Source organism: Pezoporus occidentalis, unplaced genomic scaffold (assembly GCF_034315485.1).
Source record: "Pezoporus occidentalis ecotype Australia unplaced genomic scaffold, CSIRO_AGI_Poc_V1 ctg236, whole genome shotgun sequence".
NCBI lineage: Eukaryota > Metazoa > Chordata > Aves > Psittaciformes > Psittacidae > Pezoporus > Pezoporus occidentalis.
Window position 1 is genome coordinate 490,360 of NW_026914244.1, and position 16,414 is coordinate 506,773.

General features: G+C 40.8%; 1 protein-coding gene across 6 annotated transcripts in view; it reads right to left on the reverse strand.

The window, feature by feature from the left end:
* The window catches only part of SHANK2 (SH3 and multiple ankyrin repeat domains 2), a 358,561-nt gene that overhangs the window by 162,452 nt on the left and 179,695 nt on the right, over nt 1-16,414 (reverse strand). For all 6 annotated transcript variants that reach the window (XM_062621925.1, XM_062621926.1, XM_062621924.1 and 3 more), the window contains one exon: nt 314-389. In XM_062621925.1, the coding sequence (XP_062477909.1) occupies nt 314-389 (76 nt within the window). The remainder of the gene's footprint in view (nt 1-313; nt 390-16,414) is intronic.

Here is a 16,414-nt window from a genome sequence, read left to right on the forward strand (position 1 = left end):
ATCCAGCAACTTGAGTGGTTCTTGACTGTGGCAGCAGCTGGAACATACTGCTTCTGTGAAAGGCTGCTCTCTTCCACCACTCATCAAAACAAAATAGCGATATTCATTCCTTCATTTCTCACTATTTTTGTGGACCCATCCCATAGGGAAAAAGCTGTGGAAAAACCAATTTAGATGTAGAATGGTATCTTGAGCAGCTCTGTTTAGTAACCTGCTTCCCTCTTCCCCTCAAAAGTCTAAGCCAAAAGTAACAATTACATAAATCTCAGCAAGGTTTTGTAAACAGATTTTGACCAAAAAGAGAAATTCTTACCTGGAAGCATCAAAGCTGTCATAGGATCCAACTGTGTAGTGTCTAAACAGCTTCTTTGTTCTATCTGATCGTGTTTCTGCACAAAGAAAAGAACTTTTAATAGTATTTCTGTGCTGTTGTATCAAGTGCTGGTTTAATTTACAAAGTGGATTTTCTGCTATACATCAATAGCAGAAAATGGTTGAGGTCAAAGGGATCTCTGGAGGTCAACTTGTCCAACCTCCTGCTCAAGCAGGGCCATCTACAGCCAGCTGCCCTGGACCATGTCCAGATTGCTTTTGAATATCCTTATGGAGGAAGACTCCACCACCTCTCTGGGCAAACTATTCCAGTGCTCAGTCGCCCTCACAGCAAAAACCATTTCCTTTTGTTCCCTTACAGTGAATTAACATGGTTTCAAGGTGTTCTGAAAAATTTGACTTTGGAGGTGAGACATTATCTGTCACATCACACACAAGTGGATAACGCGAAGTTCTTGTAGATCCCCTGCCATATCATTCCCAAGTTTTAAAGTTTCACCCACATCCTCAGTGGCTAAAACCTTTCAAGTCCAACCTCTGGTTCTTTTAGAGCTTGGACTTAGAGGCTAAACACAGTAAGAAAGAAAGAAGGAAAACCAGCAACACATTCCAGAAAGGTTGGAAAAACAGCACCAAAATATGCAAACCAGTATTTTTTGTTTAAACACACACATGTGTTCGCAAAACTGGAGCTATTCCTATGATTTTTATTAGGCATATGGAGAATGAGGTAGGGGGGGAAGTGGCTGCCCACATGCACCACCATCAATCTAATCTCACAGGAAACAGTACTGTGAAACTTGTACTACTATTACACAGCAAAAACAAAGACTCCAAACAACTAGGGGATACGGGGTGATGCAGAAACCAAAGAAACCCCATATCTGGGATACATGAAGAACAAAGGAAAGAAATACAACAATGTATCTACTAAAAAAGGTATTTAAAACCTAAAATACATTAAAATCTTATATTTATGCACTTTCCTAAGGAAAAAAAACATCCATCCCACTGAAGCAGTTCCCATATCAGCATTAAATCAACCTCTAGGGCTATGAACATTATGTTCACAAGTAGTTTTACAACTGTACCTATAGAACAACAGAGCTAAATATATCTCTTGCTCTAGGACTGTGAAGATGCTCCCTCACTTACTGCTTTCAGTTGCTACCTACAGGAACACCAATAAATCAAGCACGTGGGAAAGATGCAGAAGCTACTCCATTGTTGGGTTGTTTTAGTTTGGGCAGCAAAAGCATAATCTAAAGGGCTTTTGCTGAAAGGCTGTCACTGTGTGTGTGCTTGTAAATCACACTTCTAGGGAAGGACAAAAGGATTGTAGAGGAGGGAATTCATTGTCACATCCTTCTTCAGAATGACAGGAAAACACACAGAAGCCTGCTTCCAAAGAGTCATTCAAATAAAGTAAAACTTTAACAAAAAAGAGAGTAAGAAACCTCTTTTGGTTGCTTTATGTATTAGAATAATCCTTGTTCAAATCAATTTTCTAAGTCTTACTCAGCCTTAACCACAATAATATTGTTTTAATGTATTCATTTTTCCAGACGAGTATCTTTAGAGCAGCCCCTTTTTCTATGGCTTCTTCATTCAAGGGAAGACACTTAAGCAGAAACTGCAGGTTTTGAGACAAGAAAAACTCTTGCCTAACCACAGCTTGGTCCTCAAATACAATCACATTACATCAGGCTAACAGACATCAAAAAGCAAATTGAAAAGTTTCTGGTTTAGCTTGTGACCATGGAAATCCCATCTGCATGGCTGGAGTTTTTTCACTCAAGGACAGGGATTTTTTCACTGAAGGACAGCCTGACTCCATCCAAAGAGATGTTATTAGTTCTCCAAGCTCGGTATGTTAAAAGTTACTGTGAGAGGTAGTGCTGTCAGATGACCAAATGCTGGTCTGCAGAGAGAAAAAAACCACATCAGCAGGATGACAGGTTTTAAACCTGAGCAAGGAGCACACTGCAGGAGACAGCACTGGAAAGGCTGACAAAATGCATCTTCCCTTGCCTTAACCAGTAGAGCCGACACGTAGATAGATAGCGCTGCCAGCTGGAGACATAAATACCAATACCTACATAATACAGAGGAATTATGGCTGAAAATATATATGCAGGTTGCAGCTGGCTGAACGTTTCTTCACAGTAGTGCACCAATTTGCAAGATACAAGAGAAGCAGTACAAAAAATAACCAGAAATATTTACATTTATATAAGTTTTGAGGAGACTATCAGGCCTTCCCACAGGATGGCCAAAGAGGGAGAAAATCTCTGTTACAATACAAATCATAGAATGGTTTGGGTTGGAAGGGACCTTAAAGATCATCTAGTTCCAACCCCTTGCTATGGGCAAGGAAATCCTATCTGATAGTTTTGTACAGGCTTATTTTGTCCCTTTGTCACGCATCTACAACTATGTTTTCTGCCAAAAAAGCCTTACCTTCACCCCAGGTCCCAGCTCCTTCTGCCCTTACCCCGCTGCCTTTCTGGAACAGCCAAGGAGGACGTAACTTGCTCCAGGACCCCCCCTAGACCCAACCAAAGCTCAGCCAGGCAGCGCATGAGCTGCAAGGCTAGAGGGCACCATGCTGCCTTTCACAGAGTAGGAGCTGTAAGTGTAGTGAGCATCAGCGGTACCCAAGGCTACATGACAGCTGCTCAGAGAGATTTGGCTTTGAAGGACTTCACTGTATGACTGTAACTCTTAATGTGCTGGAAAGGGTTCAGTGAATTTTATGGGTCATGCCTTTGCTACTAAGTTGACAGGTTTAATTTCAAAATCCAGTGCCCTGCAGTGATGTGGAATAAAGCAACCTACATGAATTACAGTCTTTTCCCCATCAAGCAACATTCTTTTTCACAATGTCCTAAAAATCAGATTAATACCAAGAGACATAATTAGAAGAAACACAGAAACCCATAAACCTGGATTCCACTTTGAGTTTGCCACCAGCCTGTTTGCAGAAGCCACTTATAAATAATTAAAAGAAAGTAAGAGGAAGGCTACTTCAGAAATCCTAAATCTCCTGCTTGAGCCCCAAGGAGCCAGATGTTTCTTCTGCAGCAAGTGCTTTCTGTAGCATGATATTTCAGTGCTATTAAGGAACACAAAGTGGGTGGGTGGAACGGAAAGGCGCAGTAAGACAGATAGCTTTGTTCAGCTCCTTGGTATTGCCAAACCAGCATTCTTCAGCTACAGCTTGTATCTGCTCCCTGTCTCCCTATACATTCCCCACTTCTCTGTGTGCAACTGCATTCACAGGGATTATTTGGGAAATCATTAGAGAAGGGGTATGTTTCCCAGGTTGCTGGGGAAGGTCTTTAATTACCCTCTTTTCCTAACCTCTGACTCAGATTCCAGGCTCTCCTATTATGCAGCATAAGTACAGGCATACAAAAAGGGGGGAAGGATCAGGAATCTGCCATTATAATGAACTGCACACTGAAAAAAAAGGGGAAATAAAGGTTCCTCTCTCAAATTTGACTAAAGAATACAAAGAACCCATAGGCATCTGTTTAACAAATGCTTTTCTGAATTCAAGCCATATATAGCATAATAGCACTATTAAAATAGCACTAAGGTCCCAGATTTTACTGGATTTTACCCGTTCTTACATCCCCAGGTTTTCTAAAGACCAGCACTTTGAATCAGAGTGCTTTCCAGCAAAGGTAGGACCACGTAAAACTAATAAACTTTACATCATTTATGGAGTCTTTACCTGCAAAAACCTGTACGGATTTCTTTTTGAACTTGGGTGCACACAAATTAGAAGGACTTGCAAGAAGATGTGGACTAGAAGGTGTAGAAAAGCGTTATCTAGCAGTGCATCTATTACTGCTTTATTACTGAGAAGAACATCTGTCAGCACAGATGAAATATCATTGCATCAAATTGGATCAGTTCAAAAGTTATTCTAAGAGGCAGAATGAAATACCAGTGTTTGCAAAAATAGTGCAGTTTCCTTTACACTGACAGAAAAAGGGAGCATTGGTGCATCATTGGAAATTTCTACATTTCCTGAGAGGCCCATATTTTACTACAGTTACTCCCTTGTATTGCTGGCTAGTATTTATAGTTGGTTGGAAGACTTTCTCTCTACAGACCTCCATCCACCTCTAGGTTACAGCTATGGGACACACATGGTCAGAAGCATCAGGATAAAGGTCATGACTAACAGCTCAGCTCTCAGTGCACTGCGTGGCTGTCCACAGGGTAAAAACCCATCTATGGGAAAAAGAAGGCTCCCTCTACAGCTACCAAGGCTATTTTCCATAAGAACACATCACCAACATAAAGCTCCCCACTTTCTGCTAAAAAACCCAAACCATCCATGAGGTTTATTCTCATTAGCTAATGGGGTGTCTCAGAGAAATGTGAGTCCTGATATGACAAGAGCCACAGAAGAATCTGCAGGGAACAAAATGATGGGGTAAGCTTTTCTTGGTCTCTTCTCAGTGTTGCCCTGTGCAACAGTGGTAATACAAATGATAAAGCCCTAGCTGGTTCTTCATTAGAAACCTTTATTGGTGCAGACATTTGAGTAAGGAACAGACTCAAACCCTGCCATTCCAGAACATAGGTTCTAGGGTTTGAAGAAAGGTGAACATGGAGAAGACTGCAGTGATAGGACAAAGGGGAATGGGTTCAAACTTAAACAGGGGAAGTTCAGGTTAGATAGAAGGAGGAAGTTCTTTACTGTGAGAGTGGTGAGGCTCTGGCACAGGTTGCCCAGAGAAGTGGTAGATGCTCCGTCCTTGGCAGTGTTCAAGGCCAGGCTGGACAGAGCCTTGGGTGACATGGGTTAGTGTGAGGTGTCCCTGCCCACGGCAGGGGGTTGGAACTGGATGATCTTAAGGTCCTTTCCAACCCAAACCGTTCTATGGTTCTATAATTAAGATGCAGGTGAAAAACACTTTCTCTTTTTCTTCTTCCACCTTAGGAGAAGAGATGGCTTCCCTCAACTGAGAAATATGAATATGCCTTCCCTGTGGCTTCACTGTGTTAGTCTCATAACTGACCCCAGGGCTCCAGCAGCACCTGCAGACATTATCAAAAGCTGAAATATCACTGCCATGAAAAGCAAGAAATGAAATTTGGACTCTAACCCACCAAGGCAGCTAACGGGGCTCTATTTCTTCAGCGATGAGCACAGAGCTATCGCAGGCATGCTGCAGCAGACAGCCCGGTTACCATGCTGACACTATTATTTGTAGTAGATTGCTTACATATTTGATATTGGTTGGAAGAGGAAAGAACTAGGGGAAAAAATTCCCAGAGCAACTGTCTTCCTTCCTTTCATTCTCCCTGCTGCTCCTGGCAGGGCATTTCAGCTGCCGGGTTTCCTAGGAAACTGGAGGGGCTGCTCTGCCAGAGGGGATGTTGTCAGACTCTTGCCAGCACTCTTGGTACAGTTTAGAGTGATCGATGCATCCACAGGGGGAACAGAAGCAATAAAAGTGCAAGAGCCTGATTTATGTGTGATATTGGTGAGACCACGCACAGCAGCAGACACCTTCCAAACATCATGGATTGTAGAAGCCACGTTACACTGCTACTCCAGCCTACTTGCTGCAGAAAGGGTTTCCATCTGTTCTAAGCCCATTTGCAGCATGAAATAAGTCTGCACACTGATATCCAACAGTTGTCAGAGGCTAAAGGCTTTCACAGTGCAACTCCTCCTTTCTGTGGAAAAAATGCTTACACAGCTATTTATGTTGAGGGTTAGAATAAAAGTCACTCGAGGCTGAGGAAAGCAGTCTCAAATTCTTTGTTACAACCAGCTACACAGATAGTACATAAAGTTAACCCAAGTTCACAACTCAACTGCACTTGTGTTAGCCATTATCTAGCTGCTTGTTTTGCAAGAAGACTGCACCTCTTTTATGGGCCTTTCCTAAAACTGAACCTATCGTATGACAAAAAATCGCAACCCTGCAAAATTACATTTAAAAGATTATAAAAGGAAGAAGAAGAAGATAAAACTAAGAGTAATCTTAGAGAGTGAAAAAGCGTATGGGATTGAAAACGTCACTAAGAACATTTATTTTCCCATCCTAAGTACCTGTGTATTCAAAATATTTGCCATACTAAGTGATGCCAAATTATCTCTATTGTAGATGAAGCAACAGCAAAAAGCAGCAGCAGGTTTGTTAAAAACCATGTCTCAAAAAACGTGTTTGTTCTTACACTAAAATTTGTTTAGCACCTGCTGTTCGCATGTATGAAATAAACTAAGCATCACAGGTCCATGCTGTTGTGGGATAACCTGTACTATATTCCATGCTTGTCAAAAACTGTTGGTTTATGTGACCAGATTGACAGACATAACTCACTTACCCGCCTGCTTCACACAAAGGCCACGCGCTGCAAATTGACCCCAATGTTGCTATCAAATCACAGCGTAACTAAAGCTTTGGAAAGCTTTGATCTAGCTGATAATGTAATCCACAGCTTTGGAAAGCTTTGATTTAGATGAAAATTGTAATATCCAAACTGACCCCAGTGTTACTGTCGAATCACAGCCTAACTAAAGCTTTGAAAAGCTTTGATTTAAATGATAATGTGATCTACAGCATGTGTGAAACAATGTTTTAAGGAAACAAATGTCACATTTCCAAAGCCAGAAGCATTTTGTCAGTGAAGAGTCACCCTACCCCTTCCCCGGCTCCTTCCTTTCCATGTGTGCTACTCAGGATTTTCAGATTTTCACTGATTTAACTCTTCACTAGGGGAGCATGCCGTTTGCTTTTGAGTAATAAGTGATAACTATGAACTTTGCTCCAGCAAAGAACCAAATTAAAACAAACACACACACACACCCCTTCACACCACATACTGTGAAGTCTCAATAAGCTATTTTACTTATTTCCCTTCCTCCCTAGAAAATAGAGATTCATCAAAACTGGTCTCTTCCATGAAAAAAGGTAGATAAGATTTTAATAAATTAAAAGGGTTTTCAGGCCTAAGATACAATGGTTTAACGTAATATTTCCTGTTTCTTTCTTTAAGCAGTCATTTGAGCCATAGAAAATACTAAGTTCAGAGATCCTCCTCCAAACCAAGCAGAGTAGGATCTTGGATTCTGTGCAAAAAATGCAACAATGTGATCAAGAAATATAAGTGGAATTAGCCTCTAGCTATTTGATCACAGGATCATTACTCTTTAACAGGAAAAGTTGCTGCAGTGAAGGGATCAGAGCATTAGTTCTTCCTACGTGCTGTCTGTAAAATCTGGGCCAGGCTTTCCCTCCCTCCTGAACATTAGTACGGATCACTTTGAGGCTGGAATGAATTAGGAGTTCATAAGATTGCTGGGAAGGCATGCAAGCACAGCCTGCTTCTGTTAGAGGGGTATGAAAACTCATAAAACTGAAATCTGCAGGTATTTCCACCCAAGAATTCTGAAGAAACTACAGTTACCTTTTTCATATCTCTGCAGATCTTAACTAATAATGTTGCTGCTTTATTAGAAGGGATAAACCATGAGCAGCAAGCAAAAAGAAATATGATGAGAGGAGATTTCGGTTTAGATATTAGGAAGAAGTTCTTTACTGTGAGGGTGCTGAGGCGCTGGCACAGGGTGCCCAGAGAAGCTGTGGCTGCCCCATCCCTGGCAGTGTCCAAGGCCAGGTTGGACAGGCCTTGGCAGGGGGTTTGGAACTGGATGATCTTAAGGTCCTTTCAAACACAAACCATTCTATGATTCCACGATGAAAGCATCACGAGCTGTAAACTAATGAATAGCTTTACTCCATAATTCATTTTTCTTCTTTCTAAGCTTGCAGATGATTTTAAATCTCAGTTTTTGTTCAGGGTGGTGCTCTCAGCCCATTTTCCTTTCAGTTGAAGCTGATAAACAGCAGACCTTCAGTGGTTTTTGAAGTTTCTCAGATTTGAAAATAGGTGTAAGAATGTCACAAAGACATCCTTGAACCAGAATAGCAGATTCTTGGATGTCCCCCTGCCTTTCATTTTTCCCCGCTAACTCCTATATTCAAAAAAGAAAGGAAGACTGATATTAATTCCCCTGTGCATCCTTAGAGAAGGAAGCTGGAGTGAATTAGCTTACTCACAAAAGGTGCTGAAATGGCTGATCGATGTAGCACATCAGGAAGTTTGCTTGCAAGAGGAACCTTAATAACTGAAATACTCAAGGTAGATCTATTGGAGAGACAGCTGGGGAGGAACACTGGTTTCCCATGTCACTGGTTTTACTTTATCAAAAAGCTCACTTATACCTGAAAAGAACAGCAAACGGTTGTTGAAGCATGTGCTTCTTACAGTGAATAAGGCTTACAGAGCAAAACAGGCGAATTCTCTATTCTGTTGATGACTTTACCACTTACCTGAACAACTCTGTTGCTAAGTTTTAACTCTGACTTGAAACATAACCTCACAGGCTTGCATGTGTGTGCCTTACAAAGGACCAAAGTTATAGGTGTATACAGAGCTGGCACCACAGACCAAGTTTATTCTTGTGTGGCTCTTCTCTCATTTGCAGACAAATTTCAAACCATGGTAGTGATCACTTGGTCTTTCCTTCAGAATTTGTTCTGTTGGACTTCTGCAGGCCCTCATTCCCTCTTCCTCTCATTTATAATCCATGTGCAGGGAATAGTTAATCAGCCCAGTGCAGGTCCTGCAATGGAGGTTTGGGTCCGTAGTGTCAGGTGAAAGGGAGGATTAAACTCATTGCCTTGAGCAAACCCAGACAGGTTTGGGTGATGCCATTAAAAGAAACCAGTTGGAAGAGGAAGTACTTTTTTCCCCTCTTTGCCCCAAGACTTACAGATTTGGCTTGTAAAATGATGGATGTTGACCTGGACTGGTAACACACAACCAATCAAGTATGGATTTGGTCAATTTGCACACAGTCTGATCATTGCTGAAACATACAGCTTTTACCAGGTCTAAAATGAAGCAATAGACTGCATAATCCTTTACTACATATAGCAATATGCAGTGTGTACTTTATAAAAACCAGTTCTCATTGTTGATCCCAAATTTCAGCTAAACACATAAATAAAGGCATCCTGGTTTTCCAATTTAGGCAGAGCAAAGATTTGTTTATCTGTTGCCTGCTGGCCATATAATCTGTTGAAAATATTACTTATTTTGAAGGTCAGGATGGTTTCTTGCACTAAAAACCTCAGATGGTGCGATGTTCCAGTTCTTTGGAATTGATTTGTGGCACAAATTACTGTAATCATAACACCTTATTGCATATTCTCCATCTTCCCTGCAAATATTCTATGAGTGAAGCATAAGCCAGTACAAAACTACCTGAAACGGGAGCAGTGCAGTCGACTGCTGGGAAAGTACCTGAGACATCCACGTGTAAAGTTTCCTACAAAGGCTCAAGAAGCAACACTAAGTGCCACTTTCCCTATTGCAGGTATCCTCAGACCTCACAGAACAACGAAACATCAGAATAACCTTCGAAGTTTGGTCAGTTCTGGTTATTAGAGTGCCAGCTTTGGTATTTATTTCCTGATGAAAAACGACACAACCAAAACAGTTTTAATCAATCGTTTCCACATGGTTATAAATCTGCCTCAAGAACCTGAACAGCCATCTAATAGAACTGTTTGTTTCAATATTATTACAGAAGCAGGTAACAATTTTCACTGACTTTGCCTTAAATTTAGGATATGCCACTGGAATTTTGCTCATGTGCAGGAGCTGTGGTCTAGTCTGCATAACACCCCTTCCTGGCAGTGTTCAAGGCCAGGTTGGATAGGGCTTGGAGCACCCTGGTCTAGCAGGAGGTGTCCCAGCTCACAGCAGGGAGGATAGATCCAGACGGTCTTTAAGGTCCCTTCCAACCCAAAGTGTTCTATGGTTCTGTGATTTCTACCTGCGACATATTTGCAATCACACAAAGATTGACTGCTTTGAAGAAGGTCATTCTGCACCCTAAGGTGAAAAGAACAGATGGAGAACTATTTTGGACTGGGTTAGGGAAAACAGGCCCTGAAAAGTCATTCTTCTATGGAGTTTCAAAAATCATTACTTTTCATATACAGCAAGTTTCAACAAGAGTTTCCCCTCAATTTCTTCCCTTACCAAAGCCTCACTCAAGTCTAAATCTTCACCAGCTATAGTAAGGATCAATGAGCTGTCAAATTCTCTCAAGAACAGGTAAAATTTGGAATACATAGGAAGCTGTCGTCTGCTGTGCATGGGAGATAGGTGAGAAGTTCAAGGAACCTCCCAACCTTTCTCCCCATAACACTCTCCAACATACATAGCTGTTTCCTGCGCCTCTTTGCCAGGTTCACAGTTAGTTACCAAGTCAAACTACATGTAGTTCTCTTCCTGCCATCAGACAGGCCCCTGACTGCTCTGAGAGGCCAATAGGGATGCCAGGAGAGTGTTTTTAATACTTGCTGCTAGATAGGCCGTGTGGAGAACTCATTTGTCCTTTGCAGAACATTCTGATTTCCCTTTCCTTTACCAGGGGACACTGAAGGCTATGAGCCGGAGCGCTCAGTTCTCTTGGAATACTTCAAACATAAGTAAAAACGCCAGCAAATGTCTGTCACTCTGTCCTGCATATAGAGATTGCACTTCTTAACCCTCTTCCCAAATCTTGCCAAAGTTAGTCACCCCAGCATCTAAAAAGGACAGTGTGACAGGTATTTAAGAGATTATAAAATGAAGATCATTTCTAAGAGCAAGATAACCCTAAATATAAATCAAGCAAAAGCCAAAACTTTAAGCCTTCATTCAGGATCTTTTTCTCCCCTTGCTTTGATTGTGCATATGGACTTTACAGTCTGAATGTCACCTGGGATAAAGCACACTTACCAAAACCCAACAGACATACAGAGGAATACTGTGCAGTTTCTACTGTAAGGGCCTCACAATAACTTATAATTTAATATGATTACTTCAGTCAGAGAGAACAAATAGTTCAGATTGGCAGAGCAGAATGTTGCTAAGCAATGTTGTACTGGAGTTTACACAGGACCGGAGAGAGAAAGATAAGGGTGGAACAAGATGATGCAGATGTGTGTGGTGTGTATAGCTCCCTGCTCAACAGGAAGAATTCCTTCCTTGCCATGCTCCTGAGGGGGTCTGAAATAGAAAGCTATCACAACAGCTAAATCCCTTAGGAACACCATGCTGCTTTTAAGGAAACTGGAGTACAAACTGAGCTTGTGATGCTTTGTCAGAATATGTAGGTACAGCTGTATGTAGATATAATACAAATAGTATAATATACATTATATAAGGGAACTCACACCAGTATTCCCAGCACTTGGGATGAGTGCAGCTAGAAAGGACCAAAACCTGAAAACATTCCTACTTTTTAAACAGTAGAGAAGGTGCTTGTCCTTTCAGCACTGAAGACAGATACGAGCAACTGCTTTAACAGAATGCATCTGAAGATCTATGACCTGCTGAAACCTTAAATTGGAAATTAGAAAGAATTGCTGAGAATGCCAAGAATAAAGTTTTCCTCAGAAAGCACTAAAGATAAGATTAGTAAAGGGATATTATGTTAGGCAGTGCATATTAAGAATGTACGAGTTATTGAGAAAAGCAATACAATACTGTGCAGTTTTCTAAAGTATTTTCCAAACATTTTTTTCCACTTTCCAAGCATTTCACTGACAAGAGTTCACTATTCCCTTCATATAAAACCTCTCCATTTCCCCACCACCACTTCAAAACACAGTCATTTTCATTCAAGCTATACACAATACCTCCAAAATGAACTCTCTTCTCGGATCTTGACTTTTCAGCCATAGTTTCTAACCAGCTTAAGCTTGAGTTGCGCGTGCATCTGCATCCTCCCGAAGAAAAGCATCCCAGCCATTTAACTTCAAAATGTACTATTTTAACTACATAGAAATAAGTTGAAGCTTCTCAAGAACCACAGGATTTGACAAGTGTTCTGACTTCTTTATACAAAATGCTGCTGGAAGCAACTCTTACTTTTTAGAGAACAGCAACAACACAAATCCCAAAGCAAGATGACCACACACAAGACTTGTTTTACACACACAAGTTATCAGCTGAGGCTCAAAGCCCACGTCCTTTCAGTTCCACACTGTACTGAGACATTTTTTTCCCCCTACTGCAGGTTTCCATGGAAATGCATCAGTCACTAATCTAAATAAATGCGAGTGAAGGACGCCTGAAAACCCAGAGCAATTACGCATGCCATTAGAGGGAAAGAATATGATTCAACCCAGCTATTAGGAACGTGGCACAGCTATCACTTCTATATATTGTTGTAGTGTTCTAAAAACAAAACTGCTTTATTTTTTAAACCCACTCTTTTACAGCCTGGGGGGGGGGGAAGAAAAAGCATTAAAAATACCTCTCACGTAACAAGCACACAATGAAGTTGGACTCTATCAGCTGCAAAGCACAAATGTAGTTAATAACACACATTCATTTTGCCATGAAAATCCATTGGATGTGAAAACTTGTCTTTCAATTACTGGTCAAAGATACTTCACTTTAGTCATTTTGATGAGCAATACAGAACTGAATACTTTGATCTGCATTAAAGGGCTAATAAGCCTTAAAATATTTGATGTAAATATAATGTCTGACTAATGCTTTGCTCAATTTTTTTTGGGGGGGGGAGGGGGTTACTTACAAAGGTAACTGCAATTACCCATCTGATCTTTGTGTATATAGAATATACATAGTATACAGCAGTATAAGCACCCATCCTTCTCCCTATGTGCACAAGTGCTTCTAGATTTATTCCATGGCACATACAGATCTTCAGAGCCCCCATGCTGAAGTTCCAGCACATGTTCTCTGTCACACAGTGTAGAGTTCTCATCTGGCTCATGCAGCAGGTAAATGAGCAGTGTGGGATATATGTCACTTTGCTTTCCTATATTCCTGCTGCTCTGCAGTCAACCTGTTCCTACCTCTTGTCACACAGGAAAATTTCAAATGATATAAAACTGGGTCTGTGCTGCTCTATATGAACAAATGTTTAGCCATAAGGGCAGAGAGTTAGTTCATAGAATTACAGACTGGTTTGGGTCAGAAGGGAGCTTAAAGCTCATCTAGTTCCAACCCCCTGCCACAGGCAGAGACACCTTCCACTAGAGCAGGTTGCTCCAAGCCCCATCCAACCTGGCCTTGAACACTTACAGGTTAAGATGTCCCTCTCCAGTTTTCTTGTTGGCCCCTTTAGCCACTGGAAACTGCTCTTAGGTCTCACTTGCTCTAAGGTTCTCTTCTCCAGGCTGAACAAAACTTTTCACAGAATCACAGAATCATTTTCAGGCTATATGAACTTAATATTACTACCCAGTTACTTTTCCCCTTCTTTCACTCTTGAAGAACAAACTATTGTAGTACAACCGGTTAGAGAAAACACTGGGCAGCCTTGAAAAGATACAGTTACAGCATTCTAATGACAATTTTGTCAAGTTCTGATTGTCTGCATTGGACTTTCCAGGAAACATCTCCCAAATGACTGTAATTATATTTAAGAGTGAGGTTAGTGAATAAAGAGTGCTGTTGCAAAGTCCGGAGCAGAGATTTGAGATCTAGTATCTATGCTCTATGTATGTGTGCCAGGAACATGTCAGCTGCGCACTTGTAATTATCGTGATTTCAGCCAATAACTGTCGTTAGACCACAAGCAACATGATCTGAGATGGAGGAAACACACTTCTGGAGAAAAAGACCTCTTACATTTTTAATTGCAGTCAAGTCTCTATTCTGTGTGAGCGCTATTTCCAGACCACAGCCAGGCACTCTCTGCCCTGAAGTACTGGGTACATCAGTAAAGCAAGTGCTCAGGAGGCTGAGAACTGTTTTTTCTTATATGCTTGGGGTTCTCCTTGCTGGCATCATGGCACCACTGGGAATGAAGTCTAATTAGTTATATTCAAATTCACAGGATGTAAAAGCCAGCATGAGGGAAAAAAAGGATCGCTTAGACTAATGCTAGTAGAGAAAGCACTGTGCAGCAGCAGACTGCTTAGGAGAGGAATGGGACTACAGAAGGGATCAAAGGGTAGTAAAGCAAACAGGACATGAAAGTCTCTAGTGGAGAGGACCCTATTCAGGCCAGTTTTCATCATCTAACTTTTAAGTTTTGTGAAAACAAGGGAGAGTATATGCATTAAGAACACTACAAGATCATACTACAAATCAGCTTGACTATATATTATCCTTATTACGTTAACTTTCAGTTTGTTGGTTCTAACACTTGCACTGAAATGCCTTTTCTTCATCTGTTGGGAGTCTTTAAAAAAGCAGCAGAAAGTAGGTCTTCCTTCTCCAATCTGACAATCTTTTATCTATACCTGAAGCCAGACCCTTTCAAGTTGCATTTTCTAACATTTAGTTGAATCTAGATTAAGAATGTATTTTAAAAGTGACAGTTAAATGCTTTTTAAAGTGAAGATTTTTGTAACACACTGCACAACCTTTAGGAAATACAATGCCATGAAGAGATCACTAGAAAATTACATGGCTTTAAACTGTACTCTGATTGAATAGTGACTTGTCCAGTTATCATCAAAAGCCAGTCTCATCCAGTGAGGATTAAAGCAAAGAGTGTATGGTGATCTGGAACTTGGAATAATATTTGAGCATGTAAGTGTAGGAATACATTAAGTATTCCTACATTAAGTATTACAGCAATTAAAAATCTTACACCTGAAATGATGTTATTTGGATGAAATAGTGGAAATTTAAGTGAAAATCATCACTGAAATGATCTCTGTGAACAGCTTATTACAACATCCATAAAGCCACCTTGACTATCTAAACCTCCAGGGCATTTCTCCTCCGAATATCATTGCAATTTAGAGCATTAGGGAGTGTAAACAGTCGCCAAAGGCTACAGCAAGAGAGAAATAATACACGTAATAAACCTACCTTTCTGAAAGCAGTTCAGCTGAAGAAGTATTTGAGCTTTAAATGTGTAAGTCTAACAACCCAAATGTACATTTGTAATTGTAACAGAAACGTCAAAATACATTTTGCTAAGATATCCAAAGGGTAAAAGAGCAGAAATAGCAAGAAAAAAAAAAAAAAGGTTATTTCCAGACGTTTTCTGTAACTCTAAATGACTAATTCTTGGAAGCAAGGAGCCTTATGGAAATTAATTCTCTTAAGACTGATATATTCCTGAAACTCCATTACGTATCCTGCTTAATGCCTATAAACTAATAAGAAAAAACTAATTATGTTGCATCTTTGTACTTAGGAGACTTAGTTATGAGATTTGTAACATATTGTAAGTGAAGGAATCCAATACTTGAGGTGTGTTACTCCACATGAAAAAACAAATCCAGGAGGCTGACTGACAAGAAAGGGTAGAGACAGACAGGAATACAGATGCATTACACATAAGTCAGCAGTTACTAGCAACTCCTTAATGTATCATACCTCAGTAGACAGCACCATTAACTCAACGACAGCACCTCTATGCACAATCCTTGTTTTCTAGAACTGCTTACAATAATCTCTGCTAAACTAATCCCTGCTAAACAGTCACCAGAAAAACACAACTGATCTCAGTGAAGTTTCATGTTTCACATAAAGGTCCTCATCATTTCAGATATACAGAAAAAGTCTCACCAGGTGTAGGTTTCAGTTGTATCTGCTCAAGAGTGTTGTAACATGTTGGTGGTCTGGTCCCCAGTGAGAGAGAAGTGTAGGTCAGCTCCACCCCAAAAAAGGGAAAAGATGTAACAGGAATTGGCCCGGGATCACAGGGAAGAACTGCTGGTCCATCTCTCTGGTCCTTCAGATCTCTTCTACTGGGGCTCAAAACCAGTGGGGCAAATCAGAACCCTTGGCTGGCAGCTGGAGGTGCCAGAACATTTACTACTCTGATCTGCAAAGCATTTCTCCCCAAGAAGAGGAGGAGAAAAATAATGGAAAGGTGACTCTGCAGCCTATTAACCCATCAGGATTGACAGGGTTACTGGCATCAGAAGGCATTTTTCTTCCCCCATCTTAAAGAAGAATCATGTAAAAGGTCTGACATAGTGAACGTTCCAACTGACATACTGAACCTCTCCAAACCACTTTAAAACCTGGAATACTTACTGAAAATGTA